This window comes from Meriones unguiculatus, chromosome 15 (assembly GCF_030254825.1).
Source record: "Meriones unguiculatus strain TT.TT164.6M chromosome 15, Bangor_MerUng_6.1, whole genome shotgun sequence".
Lineage (NCBI taxonomy): Eukaryota > Metazoa > Chordata > Mammalia > Rodentia > Muridae > Meriones > Meriones unguiculatus.
In genome coordinates, this window is record NC_083362.1 from 58,445,482 (window position 1) to 58,464,455 (window position 18,974).

At 38.6% G+C, this 18,974-nt stretch overlaps 1 protein-coding gene across 2 annotated transcripts in view; it reads right to left on the reverse strand.

The window, feature by feature from the left end:
- Abca12 (ATP binding cassette subfamily A member 12) overlaps positions 1–18,974 on the reverse strand; it is a 224,706-nt gene that overhangs the window by 157,172 nt on the left and 48,560 nt on the right. Inside the window, exons 2-3 of one of the 2 annotated variants that reach the window (XM_060368592.1) lie at positions 8,268–8,383; positions 5,501–5,934 (exon numbers count right to left, since the gene is read on the reverse strand). The exons of the other annotated variant lie outside the window; for it this stretch is intronic. Of the exons in view, the coding sequence (XP_060224575.1) occupies positions 5,501–5,569 (69 nt within the window). The 5' untranslated portion in view covers positions 5,570–5,934; positions 8,268–8,383. The remainder of the gene's footprint in view (positions 1–5,500; positions 5,935–8,267; positions 8,384–18,974) is intronic. 2 annotated transcript variants of the gene reach the window in all.

Genomic DNA, 18,974 nt, shown 5'->3' on the forward strand with positions numbered 1-18,974 from the left:
TATCACTTAGAGATTTTTACCCCAGAGCAGATACTGACTGAGGGTAGGTAAGCTAAATTAGAATCACCGAAGGGTTGTATTCATTACACATAGATTGTTATTAATGAGATTTGAATGTCTGAAATTAGAACATGTGATTACTGTTTCATTATAGCTGTACCCTCCTATGTTCTTCTTTTCGTATTTCACAGTCACATTATTGCCTTGCCCTTACAGATATGAGCAGCTCTTGCAACTACAGTGAATTGAAGTTTGTTATGTCATAAATGAATAATATTTGATATCGGTACTTTAGTTAAGAATGTTTTGCCTAAATAAAACCAAAATTCCTAGCATGGACAGTCTATTCTTGTTCATTTTATGGTCTTGGAGATTCTTAAGGACACCTAGAATGGACCATGCAAAACAGTATTCGTTTACAAAAGGTTTGTGCATTCATTAGTATAACAAAATTTATTGAGCACCTACTGTATACCATGCCATAAGGATAAATAAACAAAATATTCAGTCTTTTAAAGAGAAGAAACGTTAAAAAAATACCAAGTGAACACAATGGACAATGCTATGGTCAAGGTAGGACAGCATATGAAAAGAAGATAATTCAAGGAGAGATAATTTGAAAAACCTTAAAGATGACAAAGGGCCAGACAGAAGTAAAGTCACACACATTAGATGGAGAGGAAGAAAGAAGTAGAAATCTTTCAAGCAGAGGAAACGTTTGTGCAAAGTTCATGGGTGGGAAAGAGGGAAGAGTATCCCAGACACACACAAATGACTCATCCACAGTTAGAACTGTGCCATGTGGTTATTCAGCCTAACTCTGAATGCTTCTGGGGACCCACTGCCTACTGCCCTAGGAGACTACATTATTGGACATTGAATTTTCTCTATCATTTTTGCTTATGTTAATGCAAATTACTTTCTTCCTCTGCTCACCCCTCATTTTAGTTTGGCATGAGAATTCTGTAAGTACCAGAAGAGAGAAAAATACCTCTTCTCTCTCAGAGAATCTTCAACAACTCTCTACTGAATCTTGTTTCAAAATGTATTTCAAGATCGCGCGTGGATAGAAGCTTTGCTGCCATGCTGGACAGCCTGAGCTTGATCCCTGAATCCTACATGATGGAAAGAAAGAACTGACTCTTTCAACTTGTCCTCTGATGGCCACACATGGACCTTTGTGCATGCACACACACACCTACACAAATAAAGTAATAATTTAAAATATGTGTATATATATATATATGCCTTTCCCAGAATGAAATAGTGTAGTAGAATTGTCTTTTTATAATTAGTGTCAGAATTCCTTATAGGACTCTGAACAGTGACAGCTAATACGTGTTGACAGCTAGAACATGCTCATGCTTTTACACACTTAGCTTGTGTACCTCACTTAACATAACATGTTCATTTCCTCCTGCAGATGGGAAAATACAGGAAGACTAAATAAGCCTTTCCAGGAGCCACCACACCATAGAGCTGATGCTTGAACCTAGAATCTGGCTTTAGCACGGGTGCAATTAGCCACCAACCCATATAGATTAAACACTTACAGAACAGAACGCTGGCTATGCTTTGATCTGAATATTGTATTTTTATTAGTTCATCCTGGAGACTAATAAAGAGTTTTTATTATTTCAAAGCTAGAGAGCATTGAAAGTCATTTAAAGGTCTTCCTATAATCTAGAATCATAACTTTTTATTACAAACTTGAAAATAAAAGTTGTCCAACCTTTCATAGCATAAAATACACTGAATACTCTGCTTCTTCCTCCTCTATTCCTTTCATCTTTCATTTCTGATAAGACAAGAATGACTATTCCTGGAAGCAAAAGAGGATCCCAAGATTTGCATTCAAAAGAAGAGCTTAGTCTCTTAAATCTGGAGTAAACCTTAATTCTTCCTCCAAAACGAGGACGTATAGATTCTGTGGACACTTCGGCGAGCTAGGCTTTCTGATAATCAATGCTGACATCCAGGTAAATAACTCAGCCAAAAACCAGCGGTGAGTCATTTTTCTGGATTCTATACTTAGAGATTACAGTGCATTCTGGAGATTGTTAAACGTTCTGCGGTGTACAGAGAAACAACATACTCTGTTGAGTTTGTAATGGAAGATTTTTTTTAAAAATTAGTTTGTAAAGCTAGCATAAAAGTCACGGATTTCATGACGGAGTTTTCTTACGTGTACGTCACGCTGTAAAGCAACACACTGTGTTGGGCGTTAAGCAAATATCTCTATTGCTCCAATTTCTAAACCACTGTCACCTCATTTGATTTATACTTCTTGACTGAATTTAAGACATGCATGTCTGCTGAGTATCAGGTGCCATAATCAACAAATGAAAAGAAAATGTTGAACAATTACAAAGAGTTAGGGGAGTCAGCAACCCTCCATCTCCCTCAGGTAAAAGGACTAGAGCATTTACTCACGAGGCAGAGCAAACTGCCCAGGACCTACTTTATGTTAAACTGATGGAGAATTAAGGCTGGGAGTAGAACTTGATCCCAACTAATTCTACTCTAAAAATTATCTTAACCCACACTAAGGCTTCCCCTTTCTTCCTGCAGTCACTCCAAAGGGAAGATGGACAAAAAGGGCAGAGAGCGATGAAGTTCATGTCAAACTTGATTCAAAATGTCATTTTGGCAAATGTAGGAATGTCCATAGGAGCTACTTCTGAGCTTAAGTGTGACTCCCTACCTAAGCGCTTAGAACAGAAAATAATCAGCTGGCGTTAATTTTTCCTCTTCAGGTCAGAAGTTTGAAATTAGAATCCACTTCTGACAAGACTTGAAGCCCTCATTTAGTACCCAGCTTAATGGAAGACAGCCCTTACCCTGTTTAACCCTGCCTTTCAGTCCGCAGCTCTCTGCTGTCCCATGCCTGGTTCCTGTCATTAAATAGCACCTCATCAGATGAGCATCCCCCCCCCCAATTGCTGTGCATCAGCTCTGGAATCTATCTTCATTTCTCGCTATTTTTAAATTGAGATATCAGCAGGGTAACAGCTGCATTTAATTGGCTTTCTCTGTTACCTACCATTTCTGGTGGTACTCAATGCATCTTTCTCCTCTTGTAGAATACGTTCTCCCAACACAGCTGAGAAGTCTATTACCAGAATTCTTTAAAATAAATAGTAAGTATCTATGACCTGCGTAGTAGATACAACCTCTTCTTCGGTGGGCTGAACTCTGAGCAGGGGTCAGAGAAAATGGGGTAAGCGAAAACCTTGAGGAAAGAAAGAACTAGCAACACAGATAAAAGAGTCATCATCACTCTTGAAGTCATGACTCTTGAAGTCAAGACCTTGAATACATCCTTGAACTCTCTGGAAATCTGTAAAATTGTCAGTTACATAACTCTAAATATTTCAAAGTTTTCATCATTGGTTTTCTTAAGAGTTGAATTTACTTCAAGTTCAATTTTAAGAGATGTTGACCCTCCCCCCAAAAAATATACCTCAGCAGAATATATCGATTATATCCTATTCTCGTGCTGGAGTCACACAATTGTCTCTAATTCTTGTGATATCCTCTATCCTGGTACATGCATTTGTATTTCTTCAACACTTCTCAGTCTACCTTAACATTTTATGTATTTTCTGTCCTTTCTTTGTGCTATTGTTTCTGCATTCATATTTTCCATTATCTCCCTTTAAAATTTTTCCTTCCCACCATTCTGCTTTGTGATGAAGCCTCTTTTAAGAAGTAAGGAAGGCTGACATTGTGAGAATACTGGAGTTTTCCTTGACTTTCTGTAAGGACAGTTCATTTCCAGTACGATATACCTTAATTTGAATTTTCTTGAGTATGAAATTCTGTTTTTGAAATGCCATTTTTAGAATTAACATACAGATAAAGATACTTGCATTTTAAAGGGTTGATTTACTATTCACTTGAAATCTTGGTATGCGTTTGGAGGAACAGGGTTAATAATTGAATTTTTAGAAACTGCAAGGAAGCATGCAAACTTAGCTGATTTAATCAACAATATACCAGTTCTCGCTTCCTTTTTGGTTTTCATTTCTGACAACTGAATATATAATTTATAGAAATTTCTTCTTCTCTTCCATACCCTGTCCTCATGGATTCCTTTTCTTCATTAATGTGAATCAAGTAAAATGTTCATATTACCCAGTTCCCTCAGCAATTCATACTCATTAGAAAGCAGTTGGGGCATCTAGGCCCACATTTGCATCTTTCCACACTATAGGGGAGATACGACAGACCTTGTGCCCATTTTGTAAGTGGGAAAACCAGTGCTCAAGTCAGTGATAGGTGCAGCAGCATCATGGGAGGAGCACGACTCACACTTGGGACATCCACACACCCAGGACTGTGTTGGCCGGCTGACCAACACCCAAAGTCACCCACATGGGGAGTACCAGGGAATTTTTTTTCCCTGTGCTGTTCTTACAGTTAACAAACAAATAAACAAAAAGTCAATGGTTTCATCATTTTATGTCCATCACACCCACGCAATCACATGACACTTTATGTTCTAAAGCCCTCCCTACCAAATTCCCTAAGGTGAGTATCCATCTAACTAAATCTTTCTTTTAATGCATACATTAGAATGCTGGGGTTTCAGGCTCTGCAAGCCAGTGTAGAGCAAGATAAGGAACCTGGATTGAATGTTGGACATTTGATTTGCATATCTTCATTACCCAACTGAGGCTGGAGTGACTAAAGCAGTATGGATTCAAGGTGGCTTGGGAGTCTCCTAGTTCTCATACACTCTTCTGAACACATTACTCATAAAAACGTGTTCCTCCCTCTGGACTCTATCTGGTGGAGTTATGAATAGCTTGGCTTTGTAATTTATAAAGTAAACATTAAGATTAAAAAATAAGTGAAAAGAACAGTGAAGTGACTCAGTGGTGTTTTTAAAAATAGAAATGTGTGTGTGTGTGTGTGTGTGTGTGTGTGTGTGTGTGTGTGACATAACACACACACAATATCACTTCCAGTAAATAATTTTTAGATACTCGAGTTCCTTTGGGAGCTTTTCCATACTAGCACCCTTCAACCTACTATCTTATTTTGCAACCAGGTTCTTATCACTTTATGCTTTCTGGAACATTCCTTCCCACCTCAAATGCATTCAGATGAGACTTTCATTCATCCCATTAGAAATCCACCCCATTTCTAATGCCATTAAGAAAAGCTCTAAAAGCACATTGGCTTGAACCCAGACTTCCACACCAGTTCATCCAGTCACAGGTACATCCTTTCCCTTGCCCAGAGAATGTCCTGATTTACCCTTTTAATTTACTCAAATCAAAAGGCTGCTTTGGGGGAGGGCATGTTAAGACTCGCCCCATTAGCTGAAAGATGGATGGAGGCAAGAATTTCAAGTATCTTATTTCTCCTTTGAAAAATGCCTTTAAGCTCTTCTCTGTCTGGCTCTCATTAACATCACGTTTAAGATTGCCTGGAGTATTGCTTCGTGTCCCCGCAATCCCACCTTAACCAACAACGAAACAAAGCTCCTCACCGGCTGCCTTTTGACACCTAGCCAATTTTTCCACACCAGGATCCGAAGCTGATGAAACTGGGAAGCCATCCTTCAGACGCCCTGAACAAGAAAATTCTTGTCTTTTTCCACCAGGCCTCAAGAGAAGCGGTGTCCCGTCTGACTTGCTGCGTGCCAATGAGTCGGGAGCCTTTTCACGGCATAGCTTTGTAGGGCCTGGGGCAGGGGACCCACAGTTCTCCTCCCGATGGATTGTTTTTTGTTTTTTTTTCCTGTCGGTAAATCCTTATCCAAGAAGTCCTTCTCAACCAAAGTAACCAAAATGTCTTCAAAGATGAGGAGCCAGCTCTGTGTTGTTCGGTGGCTTGTGCTTTCTGTAAAATAATGCCCGGCTGCTGTCTCCTGAGCCAGGTCCACACTCCAGGGAGAATGAGTAGCACTCAGATAATGCTCCACTGTAAAACAAACACGAGGTGAACACACACCTCCTACTCTCCAGAAGTTAACTACCTATCCACACCTTACAGAACATGTCACCTGCACTAGGTGTGTCAGAGGAATTAGGCGCGACCCTGGAAGGGCCAGTAGGACTCGTCCTACATCCCCTTGCCTTCTTCCCTACATATAGTGCCTGCTGTGGCAGGGAGAGGGCACTGGGGATTTTACAGGCTCCTTAGGAAAGAACCCGGAGAGCGACTCCTGAAGTATTTGCAGTGCCACGAAGATGTTTCCAAGTCGGATGGAAAGCTGTAATCTCAGCCCGTGGTTAAATGGTAGACTATGAAGGCTACAAATTTCAGCCTAAGATGTAATGTTCTGACTCCGGGGACATGACTGTTGGCTAAGCTCCAGCTCCTATTACAGTTTACTACATTAAGCACAATGCCAACATTTAATGGCATGCTGTGGTTAGTTATAGCTTATAGGGAACACAAAGTGACCCAGAATATTGCTGCTATCCTCTCTGCCTAAGATACTCTCCTCCCCATCCAGGTACCTACCTCTCAGAGTTATCTCCACAGCGATGTCTCCTACAAATCTCTTTTTAATGACCTCATCAGATATAGCCATCTCTCTTTGTATTTAATCACAATCCTTCACCGCTATCACCCTCGAATCCTTTATATTTTTGCCTTATTGTTATTTTGAATACCTCAGTTAGATTAAAAATTCTATGAAGGCATGAGTGATTGTATACCACAGTGCTGTACTTATGGCAGTTTGCTTAAAGATCACTGTTGGATAAAACAAGTAGACCACTTAAGCCAATCAAATTCATCTTTGAGTCTTACTCCCTGACCCGATTGATGAGGCTCTACTCGCCAAATCATTTAAGGCGTTGTTTGAGTTAACCCTTCATGTCAGAAGTAAATGCCAGTTCAATTGCCTGGTCTCCATGCCAACTGTGGGAGCTAGGTGGCAGGCAGCCTGGGGCAGACTGTCACCATGATAGAACATGCCCATTACCTGAGCCTTGGCTCACCTTTCTCTGACGTCTCTCCAAACCCGATCCACCAGGCAAAGAGTCCTGAATATCTAGAATGTGTCCTTTACAGTTGTTTTGTTTTGTTTTGTTTTGTTTTGTTTTCTCTAGACAAGATTACAAAGTATTCTTTGAATAACAGAAAGCCTCTGAAATAGTGTGCCCCTCCAACTTTTGGGGAGTGCAGAGCTAAGATTTAGCTGACTACCACACAGACTATAGTCTGAGAATGACTATAGTTTCTGTTTCCCTGCCATCTTGAACTGCTGCCACAGTCTGCAAGTCAGTAATATAAACATTGCTTACTTGGGAAGACAGAATGGGTCTCAGGATGTGATTGTAAACATTGAAGGACATTGTGTGAATTAGGTGGTTTTACTACATTAGGTAACCTTAGGTCAAAAAGACCTGAGTCTCCATGTGAATGACGCAGGGATGTGAGAGGTGAGTTGAAGATGTTACCACGTGACTTCCAAGAAGCTGTTTGTCTGTTGGACAGTCTCATACTGTTTGGTAGCCTCTGAAGCTGTCCTTTTGGTTGGAAACCTTCATCTACAACCTCTAACTTTTCAAAGAAGATAATGCATTTTATGACAGCGCTTAACTTCCAGGGAGATCTATTTCTTCAAATTCCTAGCTATATATAATATGCTCTGTCTGGATAAGATAGTCCTTTGGGTGGGAACAAACATTGTAATTGGTCCAAATATCACATGTATCTCCTTAGAGGATGAGCAATCTTTTGTAAAATATAACTTGCTATAGTTTAATTAAGTTGGAATACATTGACAGTACAGTTTTTAAACTTTGCTGACTTCTGAATATCTTGACCTCAGCATCCATGTACATCACATTTGCTTCTAGTCTTTTTCTTCAACTATGTAAGTTCCTTTTAAAGGGAGATTTTCAAGGATGAATTTTTTTAAAATCTAGCATTAAAAGGCCTAATAGTAATCTTAGAAGGTATGGCTTACATAAATTGAGGATCATGAACTTACACATAAAAAAAATTCAAAGTGATTATTAGGACAAACAAAAAGACACAGGAGGAAGAATGTTCAAGGATGTTAGAGACAGTTATCTGATTGGGAAGAATACAGCATTGTGTCCCAGTCCTGTTTATAGGTTGAGGTGCTGCTGACAGATAGTCCTTGAGGGAAGAGAAGGTAATTGTTAATCAAAAATAATCTGCACCCAAAACTTCAGCTGCTAAAAACATTTTTAAGCAAAAAGGGTAAACAAAATAGCAAAGAACAAGAGACAAAGTTAGAATAATACAACATAAAAAAAAAAATGAAAAACAACCTTGTTTAGACAGACGTGGTTGGATCCCTCTGTACTTCCGGCATTCTGTTGTGAGTGCAAGGTGAACCTGAGCTCCATAGCAGGTTCCAGGATAGTTAGGACTACAGAGGGAGGACCTGTCTCAAAAAACAATACAAACAAAAGCAAAACCTTGTTAGCCAGTCAACTCCTGCAAACATTACACTTAGAGTTATTTTAAAGATAGCACCACTCCATTTTGATCACCTGCCATGTGCTTCGGTAATGCCGGTGTTTATGTCAGCAGACCCAGGTTGTCTTCAAGAATGATTTCCATCATGTCTGCCTGAACTCCCTTTACCTTCTGTTGATGCCTCTAACCTCTGGACATCAGCAGTTTTCTTTATCAAGCAAAGAACCATTCCATCTACCTCGTCTTTAGCAGTATGTATTTTTATGTGCTTACTTTCCCATCAGTAAAATATTATGATGTTATTAGGGGATGTGAGGATCTGGAGTTCTTCTTTCCCAAGATTTACTGACTGCAAGTTTTAGAAGAAACCCAGCTGACCCAAAAAGTCAAACGAGCTTAGTCCAAAACTCATTTCGGGAGGGCATGGCCATCCTTCTGAGGTTGCTCATTCCTAAAACCTTCTAAGACCTCCTCTGTCTCTAGAACATAGCTTGAATGATAAGGTTCCCAAGGCTGCATGATGGTATAGATTCAGGATCTGCATGAATACTGGACATTGGAGCTCTTATTAGTTAACTAGTTCTGTAGCATACTCCACAGCTGACTAAAAGTGAATGAGTCTAACCCCATGAACAGGGTATTAATATGGCTGGAACACACTTTGTTTTAACAGTGTTTATTAAAATTATCCTTTATATAATAATAGTAGTAATAAAAAACAAATAAATCAGCAGACTACAAAGCCATAGTCTGTGTGTCTTGTTACCATATAATAAAAATCAAGCACAGGATCTGCTCCACAGTAAACGGTTAATTATTCCTTAGTAAATGATGACCAGCAAGAGATTACTAAGCAATGATTGAATCACCAAAGGAGCCCTACCATATTAAAATCATTGCTATTTTCCTTTTCATCAAAGAAAGTGCCATTTGGAGATGTCGAATCCTGTATAAGCTGACCCAGCTAAAAGCAGAGCTCACGAGAAGAACAGGCAGGAAATAGTGCTGTGTGTCCATACTATCAGTCTTCACACTACTCTGTCTCCCACACCACAGGCTGGACTTGAAGAGACTGACAATAAACTAGATAGATAGATAGATAGATAGATAGATAGATAGATAGATAGATAGATAGATAGATGGATAGATAGATAAGCAACAGAGGGTTTTCTGGTTCACTTAGGGATCTGAAAAGCACTTTAGAGGTGCTTTAAGTACGTACAGGAAAAAAATTATTACCCACATGTGATTATCACAAGAATAACTGAAGGAGAAGGCTCTGCTTTCAAGCTTCTTGGTTGAGCACCAAACGCGCTCACAGCCAGCTCTTGCCGGTTCCATCAGAACTGTATCTGCAGCCATCCCCTGCCATCTGCCATGGTGCCGTTGAGGACTGCTCGCTTTCAGACACCATCATCCTGTTTCCTCTGCCCAAAATCTGTGTTCATTCTTAAAGGGCTGATTCAAATGTTACTTCCTCTCTGGGGCCTTTCCTAGCCCTTCCACTCCCCACACCCCACTCCCAGATGAATTAATTATGACTTCAGAAGCTTTCCCATAAACTTTTGTTGGTGAAGATAGCCAATTCCTCATGAGCCTATATTATATAGTCAATCGGGTTCCATCTACACTCAGATCTCCTGGGCTACGGGAATGGTGTCTTAGGGAATACCAAGGATTGACAATGCACTCTGACACCAGAGTATGTGAGGAACAATGACTCTAACATATTAGAGATCTGGCTTAAGGTAGAAGTTAAAGGTGGAGAGTTGGGGACCTACTGCTGAAGAACAGATGGTGGCATCTAAGGATGTCAAAAGAGAAGATCCTAGCAACTCTTCCACAAAAAAATTGATGCTGTGGGAATGGAGTGGTCCTCAAAGTTGAGATCTAATATCCTCATTTCAAATCCACAAAATGTGAAATTGACAATGAAATAAAACACTTCATAAATTGTAGTGGGAATCAGAACCACAATTTTACACCTTACTACCAAGCTGGGTTTTGACCGGTTAACATCAGTGATGAGTTACTATTTTTAAGATATTGACTTCGGACATTAAGACGCTGAGGCATGCTAATCTCACACAGGAGCTAACCTATATGATAAACATAGGAGGTCAATAGTAGTCTTTCCACTCCAGAGATGAGGAAGCAGAGGGCAAGATGCTTTTCCAGGTCACACAGCTAATCGTCCTCAGAGTAGTGGTTTGAACCCAGGTCCTTATGCCTACAAGGCCTATTTGCTAACCACCCCTCATAAAGCAACCTTGAGTAAGAAGCCGCTCAAGTATACACATTAAACCAAGGTGGGAAGACACCATAAATTGGGAAACTGAAGCTAACTCATAGCAAAAATAACAACAGCACCCTTCTTTTACAAGGAGGAGAGACACCACCCTAGGATTAAGATAATGAGGCACCAATTGCTAATACCTCATTACATAAGATCAGCCTGCAGTGTAAGGAGCTGATAGCCAATGCTATGAATCAGGGAGGCATGAGGAGGTGATCACAGTAAAGGTTATCGACTGTCCTGTCCCCTACTGAGGCATTCCACTGGAAACGTAGACAGAACCGCCGATTTAAAAAGCAGTTAGAAACAAAGCTGGTCTACAAAATCACAAAGAAATATATGACTTCAAAGAGCGGAAACCAGACTCACTGTAGGACATGTGGGCCCTCAAAGATGTTGGCAATGATGCAGCCTGCTCCATCACAGATGACACAGTCACAGTCACATCAGGAGGGCCGGTTCGACAAAGCAGCTGATTATCTTAGCACACGAGCATGGGAACTTCAAAAGTAATTTACAGTCTTGCAAAGAATTGTTCACCCTCTCACTCAGAGTGAGTAATAGCCAGGTAAAGTGTGCAAATTAGCAAGTTTTACTACAGTTTTACTTCTCTTGCTGCCATTCTGAGGGAAGAAGTAATAAAAGGCTTTAAAAGTTGGTATCCCCTCCAAGGGTGGCAGGGGAAACTCTCAAGAATGAAAAAAAGATTTGAGATAAGCTTTCAAGAAAGATAATGACTCCTTTTTATAGTGTAAATTTTAGCCAATTCTTTATTTTTAAAAGCAAGAAGAAAAAAAAAACTTAAAGTGAAAAATGAAAAATTTTGTTTTCCTATCAATTTAAGTTTTTGTCCCCTAACATCTAGTACAGCTGAAATTATATATATAATTTCATATTTAAGATGAATAGATTTATAGTCACATAAATATATTAAAAATATATTAAATGTATAAACACAAAGTATAATATATTAATATAAATACAATATAGAAATAAAATAAATAAATAATGACTAAATATAAATAAATGTAAAGTATATAAAACAAAAATATATAATATGAAATAATAATATAAAATAGATATATCTTCTTTTTTATATACAAATATATAATATATATATATATTCCTTCCTTCTTTATAAAAATGATTGAACAGACAAACTTCATCATATATTTTATTCTTGTGATTAGTCTTCTCACTGATCAACTGAAATAAAAGAATTTCACAAATATTGAAGAAATTCAGATTTGCCTAGAATCATGGGCTCTCCTGAAGACAACAGAAACTGTTTTGGAAAAGAGATCTCTCGGTTAGGAAATGGCCCTTCCTGTAACTTTAACATTCCAACTTTTAGTATGTATATATATATATATATATATATATATATATACACTCATCATTGAGCAACTTGTAATCTTTCTATACGCAGATATTACTTGTAAAAATAAGTCTAGAAAGAAGTGACCAGCCAATGATTTCTATTCAAACTAGTAAAAACATATTGTGGTCAAAAAGTCAAGCATTAATTTGCCATTGCATAGAGAATGAATATCATCATGGATTGCTGCAGCCATGAATCATCTGAAGGAATGGGCGGGCATGGGAGCGTTAGCAGGCCTTCTGGTGTTGGTCTCCTTGGTTTGCCTGTGGTATATATGCAAGATTAGAGTCTCACAACAGCGTAATGCAGCCATGACCATTCAGGCCTTTACAGCCATTGAAGCAGGACAGTCTCCCCAAGCATGGTTGGCTACCATAAAAAGCTAAAATGTTAAGCTCAGGATGCGAGGCTAAGCACTGCACTCAGGGTCAGCCGCTTTTGACCCAGAGAAGAGCATGTCTGATTGCATGCGGGTTGATGCCCCAGGTCCCGCCTCTGAGAAAAAGGTATCGGACGGGTCTGATGCTCTTTGGGTGGATGACACCTAAATGAACATCGGTACAAAGTCCCAATTTATTTCTAATATCAGAGATCAGACCTCTACTCTTGCCTGAATATCTCTGTTTCAGTGTTTCTATGTGTGCCTCATTAAATAGCACCTCTCTCATCTCAAGTTCTTGGCAAGCAAAATTGTGAAGGCAGAAGAAAAAAATCAGGGAGAAATGAAATGAATGAGGGAGTTGCTGTCATTGCATCGAGGTATCTGATCATTTGGTTTCTACACAAGAGAAAACACTTTCTAATTAAGATAGAATAAATGCACATGACCACACTCGAAGTATTCATTTAATATGTGCGTCTATCTATATAAACATATATACACAAACATATACCTGTATATACTTTTTACATAAAACAGTCACAAAATTTTGGTCACCATGTAACTGTATAGAGATTGTAAATGTGAAGAAAATAGAATGCTATAAAAATAAAACATCTGGCTCTCTGGATATGCATTTTAATGAGTATTTTAATGATGGTGTGAGAAAAACACAACATATGGCCATCATGTCAGTGAAGTTTGCTACAGAGAACTGAGGCACATATTTTGAACCAAACTTTGCAACGGATAGGTTCAACCACAGGATTTTTCTAAACACACTAATTCAAACTATCTTAAATTAATCAACTGCACATTGATTAATTTTTGTTATGACTATGAACATTGAGTTTCTATCTTATCCCTTTGTCAACAGGAAAGCATTCATGTATAATACAAAATGAAGAGAATTCAACTGAGAATAATTTAAATGACAGGAATGAAGCTGTCTTGCTTGCTTTCTGGATCATGGGATTGTTTAGAAAGCTGGTTGTGATCTATATATAGACTATAATTAAAAAACAAAATCTGTCCAAAGCTCTATGAGACGCTTGCATGAACTTTCCTACCACTGAGCTCCTGTTCTGGGAAACATAATCCGTTTTTCACCTACAGTTTGACCTTCAACTCTTCCGCCTCCTGCAATAATGAAAGTTCATTGCTGAGAGCAAGCATCAAGTCTTCTGTGTAGCACAAGGAGTCCATGAAATGAGTTCAGTTGACGCAATGGTCCCTTGGCCTCCAGAGGTCACTGGCAAGATGCTATTTTATTATACCAACTTCATTCCCTAAACCAGAGGTCACGTGAGAAATGTCAACTCATGTTGAAAGAGAAGGCACTAATTTACTGCAAAACTCTGGAGTGCAGCCCTGGGATTATTTGAAGAGTTGCTTTGACAAAGAAGCTGAGAACTGGGAGAACTGAGCAGAGAGACCTCAGTGACGATATTTGAACAGTTGTGGGTATCTCTATCACTTTCTGTCAGGTTGGCTTGTGAGGATCAGTTGCTTTCCCTAAAAAATTCAATAGTCATTCTTAGTTCATAGGCATGTTAATCTAAACGATCAAACAAATCTGGACAATCCAAAGTGACCTGAGGCCTCTCTGTCCCTGAGTTCATGTGTCTATGTATCTACAGACACAACCACAGTGTTTCACTAAACAGAAATTCAAGCCATCCTTACTACAGATCTGTACACTCATTATTGTTTTTAAATTTATAATATCAGGTTGCTATGTTAACCTTCTCACTGAGGAAATGCTTACTTGTGAATCCACTATGAAAATGCATTTCAAAATTTCAAAATGAAATTGCCCACGTGGGAAATCAACCGAGTTGTGGTACGTAATGAAATAAAAACAAAACAGAAAACGAAAGCCAGATGCTCAGTACTTACTTGGTGGGTTTAGCACCCTCACTGGAAACTGGTAGGTCTCGCTACTGTTGGGTCTATGATTTTCTTGTTCTTCTTTCAGATCCTACATGTTTTCACTTCAGACTTATTTCTTTTCATCTGTGGACTAAATCCCTTCTTCTTTCCTGTTAAATATTTCTGTGACCGCTTGATGTCTGCTGACCTATGCTCCAGGGAAGACCTTGACTGCATACATTTCAGAGAAGAGCCTTAACACCTAAATTTCTTCAACACTAGAAAAAAAGAATCTTCTAATTTTCCACTGTGATAGAATCTGCTCATGGCTCCTTAAGGAGTAAAATGTCCTTGCATCTAACTGCTATTAACTGAAATGATGCATCATCACTTAGACCTTCCAGGCAATGGTGATCAAGGAAGATAATGAGATTAATTTCACATCAAACATTTTAAACTCAAAGCCATGTGCACTTCTACATCAAGACACATGAAATAGGCCCATTTTCTATTTTTTCTTAAACTCCAGGCAGTTAGAGTAGACCCCTCTGGGTATCTGTGACATATTCTCAGAGTTCTACCAACTCCTTTTGAAGATTTAATATCTTGCTGTTTTTATTTTAGTAATACCCTTTGATGTTTATGGTAACCGCTGATATTTATATGTAAGGTACCATTTGACAACCTATGATATTTCTTGTTACCCTTTGGTAATATTTGTACTTATGATATCACTTGATATGTATGTCCTCTGATGCCATCATATTTATAACACCCTTTATAACTTTGATGCTCTATGATATCCTTTGATATGCATTGGTTATCTTTAATGTTTATGATACCCTTTGAAAAATTAAAGAAGCCAATTTTACTTTCTCCAGAAACCCTAGATGAACAATTAAGTAGGAAGTGATCAGGTATGACAGAAATCTTTCATTGAATTGACATTATCAAGTTTCTTATATGCTGATATAAAAGTGACAGCGATTGATTTATATCTTCTGTGACAACTGAAATGCAAAAGAATTGTGAGATTGTTTTTACAAGTTATGAAAGTAGTATTTCTCTTTGTAATACTACATAACCGGACTTTTCCTTGGTTTTCTATATATACATAAATATATATTTATATAAATGTACATTTATGTATACACATATTTACATATATATGTAAGAGAGATTAAGACATTCTTATTAAAGAGAACTGTACATTCATTATTTTTTTTTATAATTGAGACTATCAGGATTTGCCTTTTCCCCAGTGTTTCTGAAGGTAAAAGTACTGGTCCTTAATAATGTTTGAAACAGAATCTACGTTTCATAATTCAATTACTGGAAACTTTAGATAGTAAACAATAAAGAGGATGTGACTGAAAGAACTTTCTAAAAAAATGGCCTTGGCATATGACTATCAATCATAGGTATCAATATAATGCCTAAACCATGAAACAGAACTATCTTAGGAATTGTTGAGTTCATTGTAGAAACCAGATTTGACACCGTAGAAGAGGCCAGTGAAGAATCATGATGGTTTTCAGTCTTTGGTTTTACTATTTCATGACTCTGACAGGGCCCTTGACCTCTTCACGACCATAGAAGCACCTTTTGATCGCCATCATCATGTGCTCCTGAAGAGGATGCTGAGTGAGGTGGAGTGTATAGTATCAAGCACTTATCCCAAGAAAACACTAAGCCATCACAGAAAAGTTATTTTTATATGACCAGATAAATGACGGATTAGACACACACACACACACACACACATACACGTTACCGCCCTGCATCTCCATGAATCTGAAACATCATCAGCTGCACAGTTGCAGGAAGAGTTCAGTGGGATAGGAAGGCAGCAAGTGGCAGCTATGAACAGTTATCAGGTAAAGTCTTAAAATATTTACTGCAGGTTTTTAGAGGTAATCATGGGCCTGGGCATAGAGCACTGAGCAAAGTGGCCAGGAAAATAAATTGAAAGAAAACAGCAAGCCACATGCACAGGAAATGCCAGTGTTTATGCTGGGGCCCTGCATACAGGGGTCATGCCAAACAGACACCAGAAAAGAGACATACTGTACTATTTCATTACAGGGGTAATGTAATGAAATACATTACATTATTCTAGGGGTTCAGCAAAGGGAAGCAATCTGGGAAACAATTTTCTGTTAAGCCTCTTGGCTCCAAAAGTAAATGACCCTCCATTTTTTTAATTTCCAAACTTCTAAGCATATCCCTACCCATACACACACACACATACTCATTCTCCTCCACCCATCTGCACCTCTGTAACTGCCTCTGTCTGTCTGTCTGCCCATCTCTCTTTCTTGCTCTGTGTGTCTGTCTGTGTGTCTGTCTGTCTGTCTGTCTGTCTGTCTCTCTCTCTCTCTCTCTCTCTCACACACACACACACACACACAGGACTAAATGAGCACTGCATTTTCAGCATTGTGAGAACCTGTGTGATGCAAATGAAGAAGTGGCTGGACTAGGTCTCATGAGCACAAATACATTAGCAAAGAGGAGTTAAACCTGAAGCAAGATTAATTACCCCAGAGTTGCCTACTTCCTGTAAGGCAATGTTTAAGCCAAGTTTTTCTAGAGAAACAGAATAAAGAGATTAAAATATCTATTAAGTTAGCTGTAATATAATAACCAAATCACAGCAGAGTCACTGAGAAGCCAGGATGTAGTCCTGAAGGCTGGGTACCTCAACATTCAGAGTAGCACTAGAATAGCTATCCCTCAGTGAGAGCAATGTCTGGAAGTCAGTTCACAAAGAGGGGTACCTCGGTAGTCCCAACAGGCTCCGAGGACAAGGAAAGTTTCTTAGAGCCACTGGTCTGTATTCTCTGTTGGAAGTGGCAGAGGCAGCAACAATTGGGAAAATCAACTTGTAGCAAGAGGGAATGCCACAGGAGCAAACTGCAAGAATGAACTCTCTTCTGAAATCTCCTTTTTTTTTTTTTTTTGTCTGCACGGCTTCCAGAAAGTGACTCTCACAGTAGGGGTGCATCTTGTCATACTAATCAAGGCAATCAGGGCAATTCTGCAGGAGAGGCTCCTTAATGAGGTGATTCTAATTTGTGGCAGATTGACATTAAAACTGACCATAATAGACAACAAAACCTAATCGTGAACATAATATCAATTAGGCTTCTCTTTGGTTCGTGAACAAGATACTTATGTGAGAAAAAGTAAGCCAGTGGTGGTACCAAAAAGGGAACCCACCCAATAGTCATGGTGAACCAGGAGAAACCAGAGTCCATTCACTAAGACGAAGGGATATTAAAGATGGAAGGAGCAGGTAGAGAGTGGCTCCTCCAAAGACTTTTAACTCAACAAGAAAAACAGGACAAACAAATAGCTGCCATTCTCTCCCTAGAGAATGAGGACCAGAAAACACCCCTAGGGGATGAAAAGCCATATTTCACTGTGTATGGAAAACAACCTATTAACCGATGTATTGCTTTTATACATTTTTATTGAATAGTTTTATTCTTTCCTTTGTCTAAGTTTGGTTCTGCTCATCCTGGACTGGATTAATTATGGTCACTACAACCTCTGAGACCTTTCTCCCAAACACATTTACCCTTACTCCTGTCTTGCTTTTTCTGTCTTATTTTCTTTCCATGTCTCCTCTTTTTGGTGTATGAATTAGGAATACTTTAATATGAACAATTTTGGACTCCTTGCTTATCAACATAGTATCTTATCTAATCTTTTCATTTTTAACCCTACCAGTAATGTGAGTGTTGCTGTCCAGTTGTTTCTATGTAACTTCAAATCTAGTCTGTTATGGGCTGGGGAGATGGCTCAGCCATTAAAGTCTAGGCTTACAGTCAAAGCTAGGCTATTTGCAAATCATTATTTTTGCTAGAACTATCTACTTTATTCCCTCTAAGGAGCAGTAGCAAACATGAGCCAAAGAGGAGACTACCCACATAAAATAAATGTAAATAAACAAATAAAAAGAAAAGAAGTGAAAGATAGATCTATCACGAAATATGCACAACCACAGCACAGAAACACAATAACATGACAGAATAGTCCAGTGTCACCCCTCTGAATTTCACCAACCCCCCAACTGAAACTGAAGACAGTGATATGGTTGAAAAACTGGATGAAGACTTCAAAATCCTACTTTTCAAAAGGATTAGTGATTTTGATTAAGATGAACAGATGAGTGAGTATAGAGAGTAGGAAGTAATAGTAGGCTAAATCAAAGAAGAGAAAGAGTTTTGAGGTTTGAGGACAACATCAAGAAAACACCACATTAAGGCAGAAATAAAGAAAAAAGGTGTGACCATAACATTGTGACACAACGAAGTAAATGAATGAAAGAACTGAATTGTAGGCTACGGCATAGAAAATTTACTAGGTAAAATTATAGCAAAAAAACTTCCAAACTCTGGGGAAATATATAACCATTCACATATTAGAAGGGGCATTTAGAACTCCTAAAATGATTTGAAGCCTTCCCACATGACATTATAATTTAAAAGGCCTAGACTGCAAAACAAAGAAACTTTATTTTTAAAAAATCAAGCTTGCTCACAAGGCAAGCTCACTAGAAGAACAACAGACCTTTCCCTTTGAACTAAAACCCTAAAAGCAGAGGAAACATGGATTATATT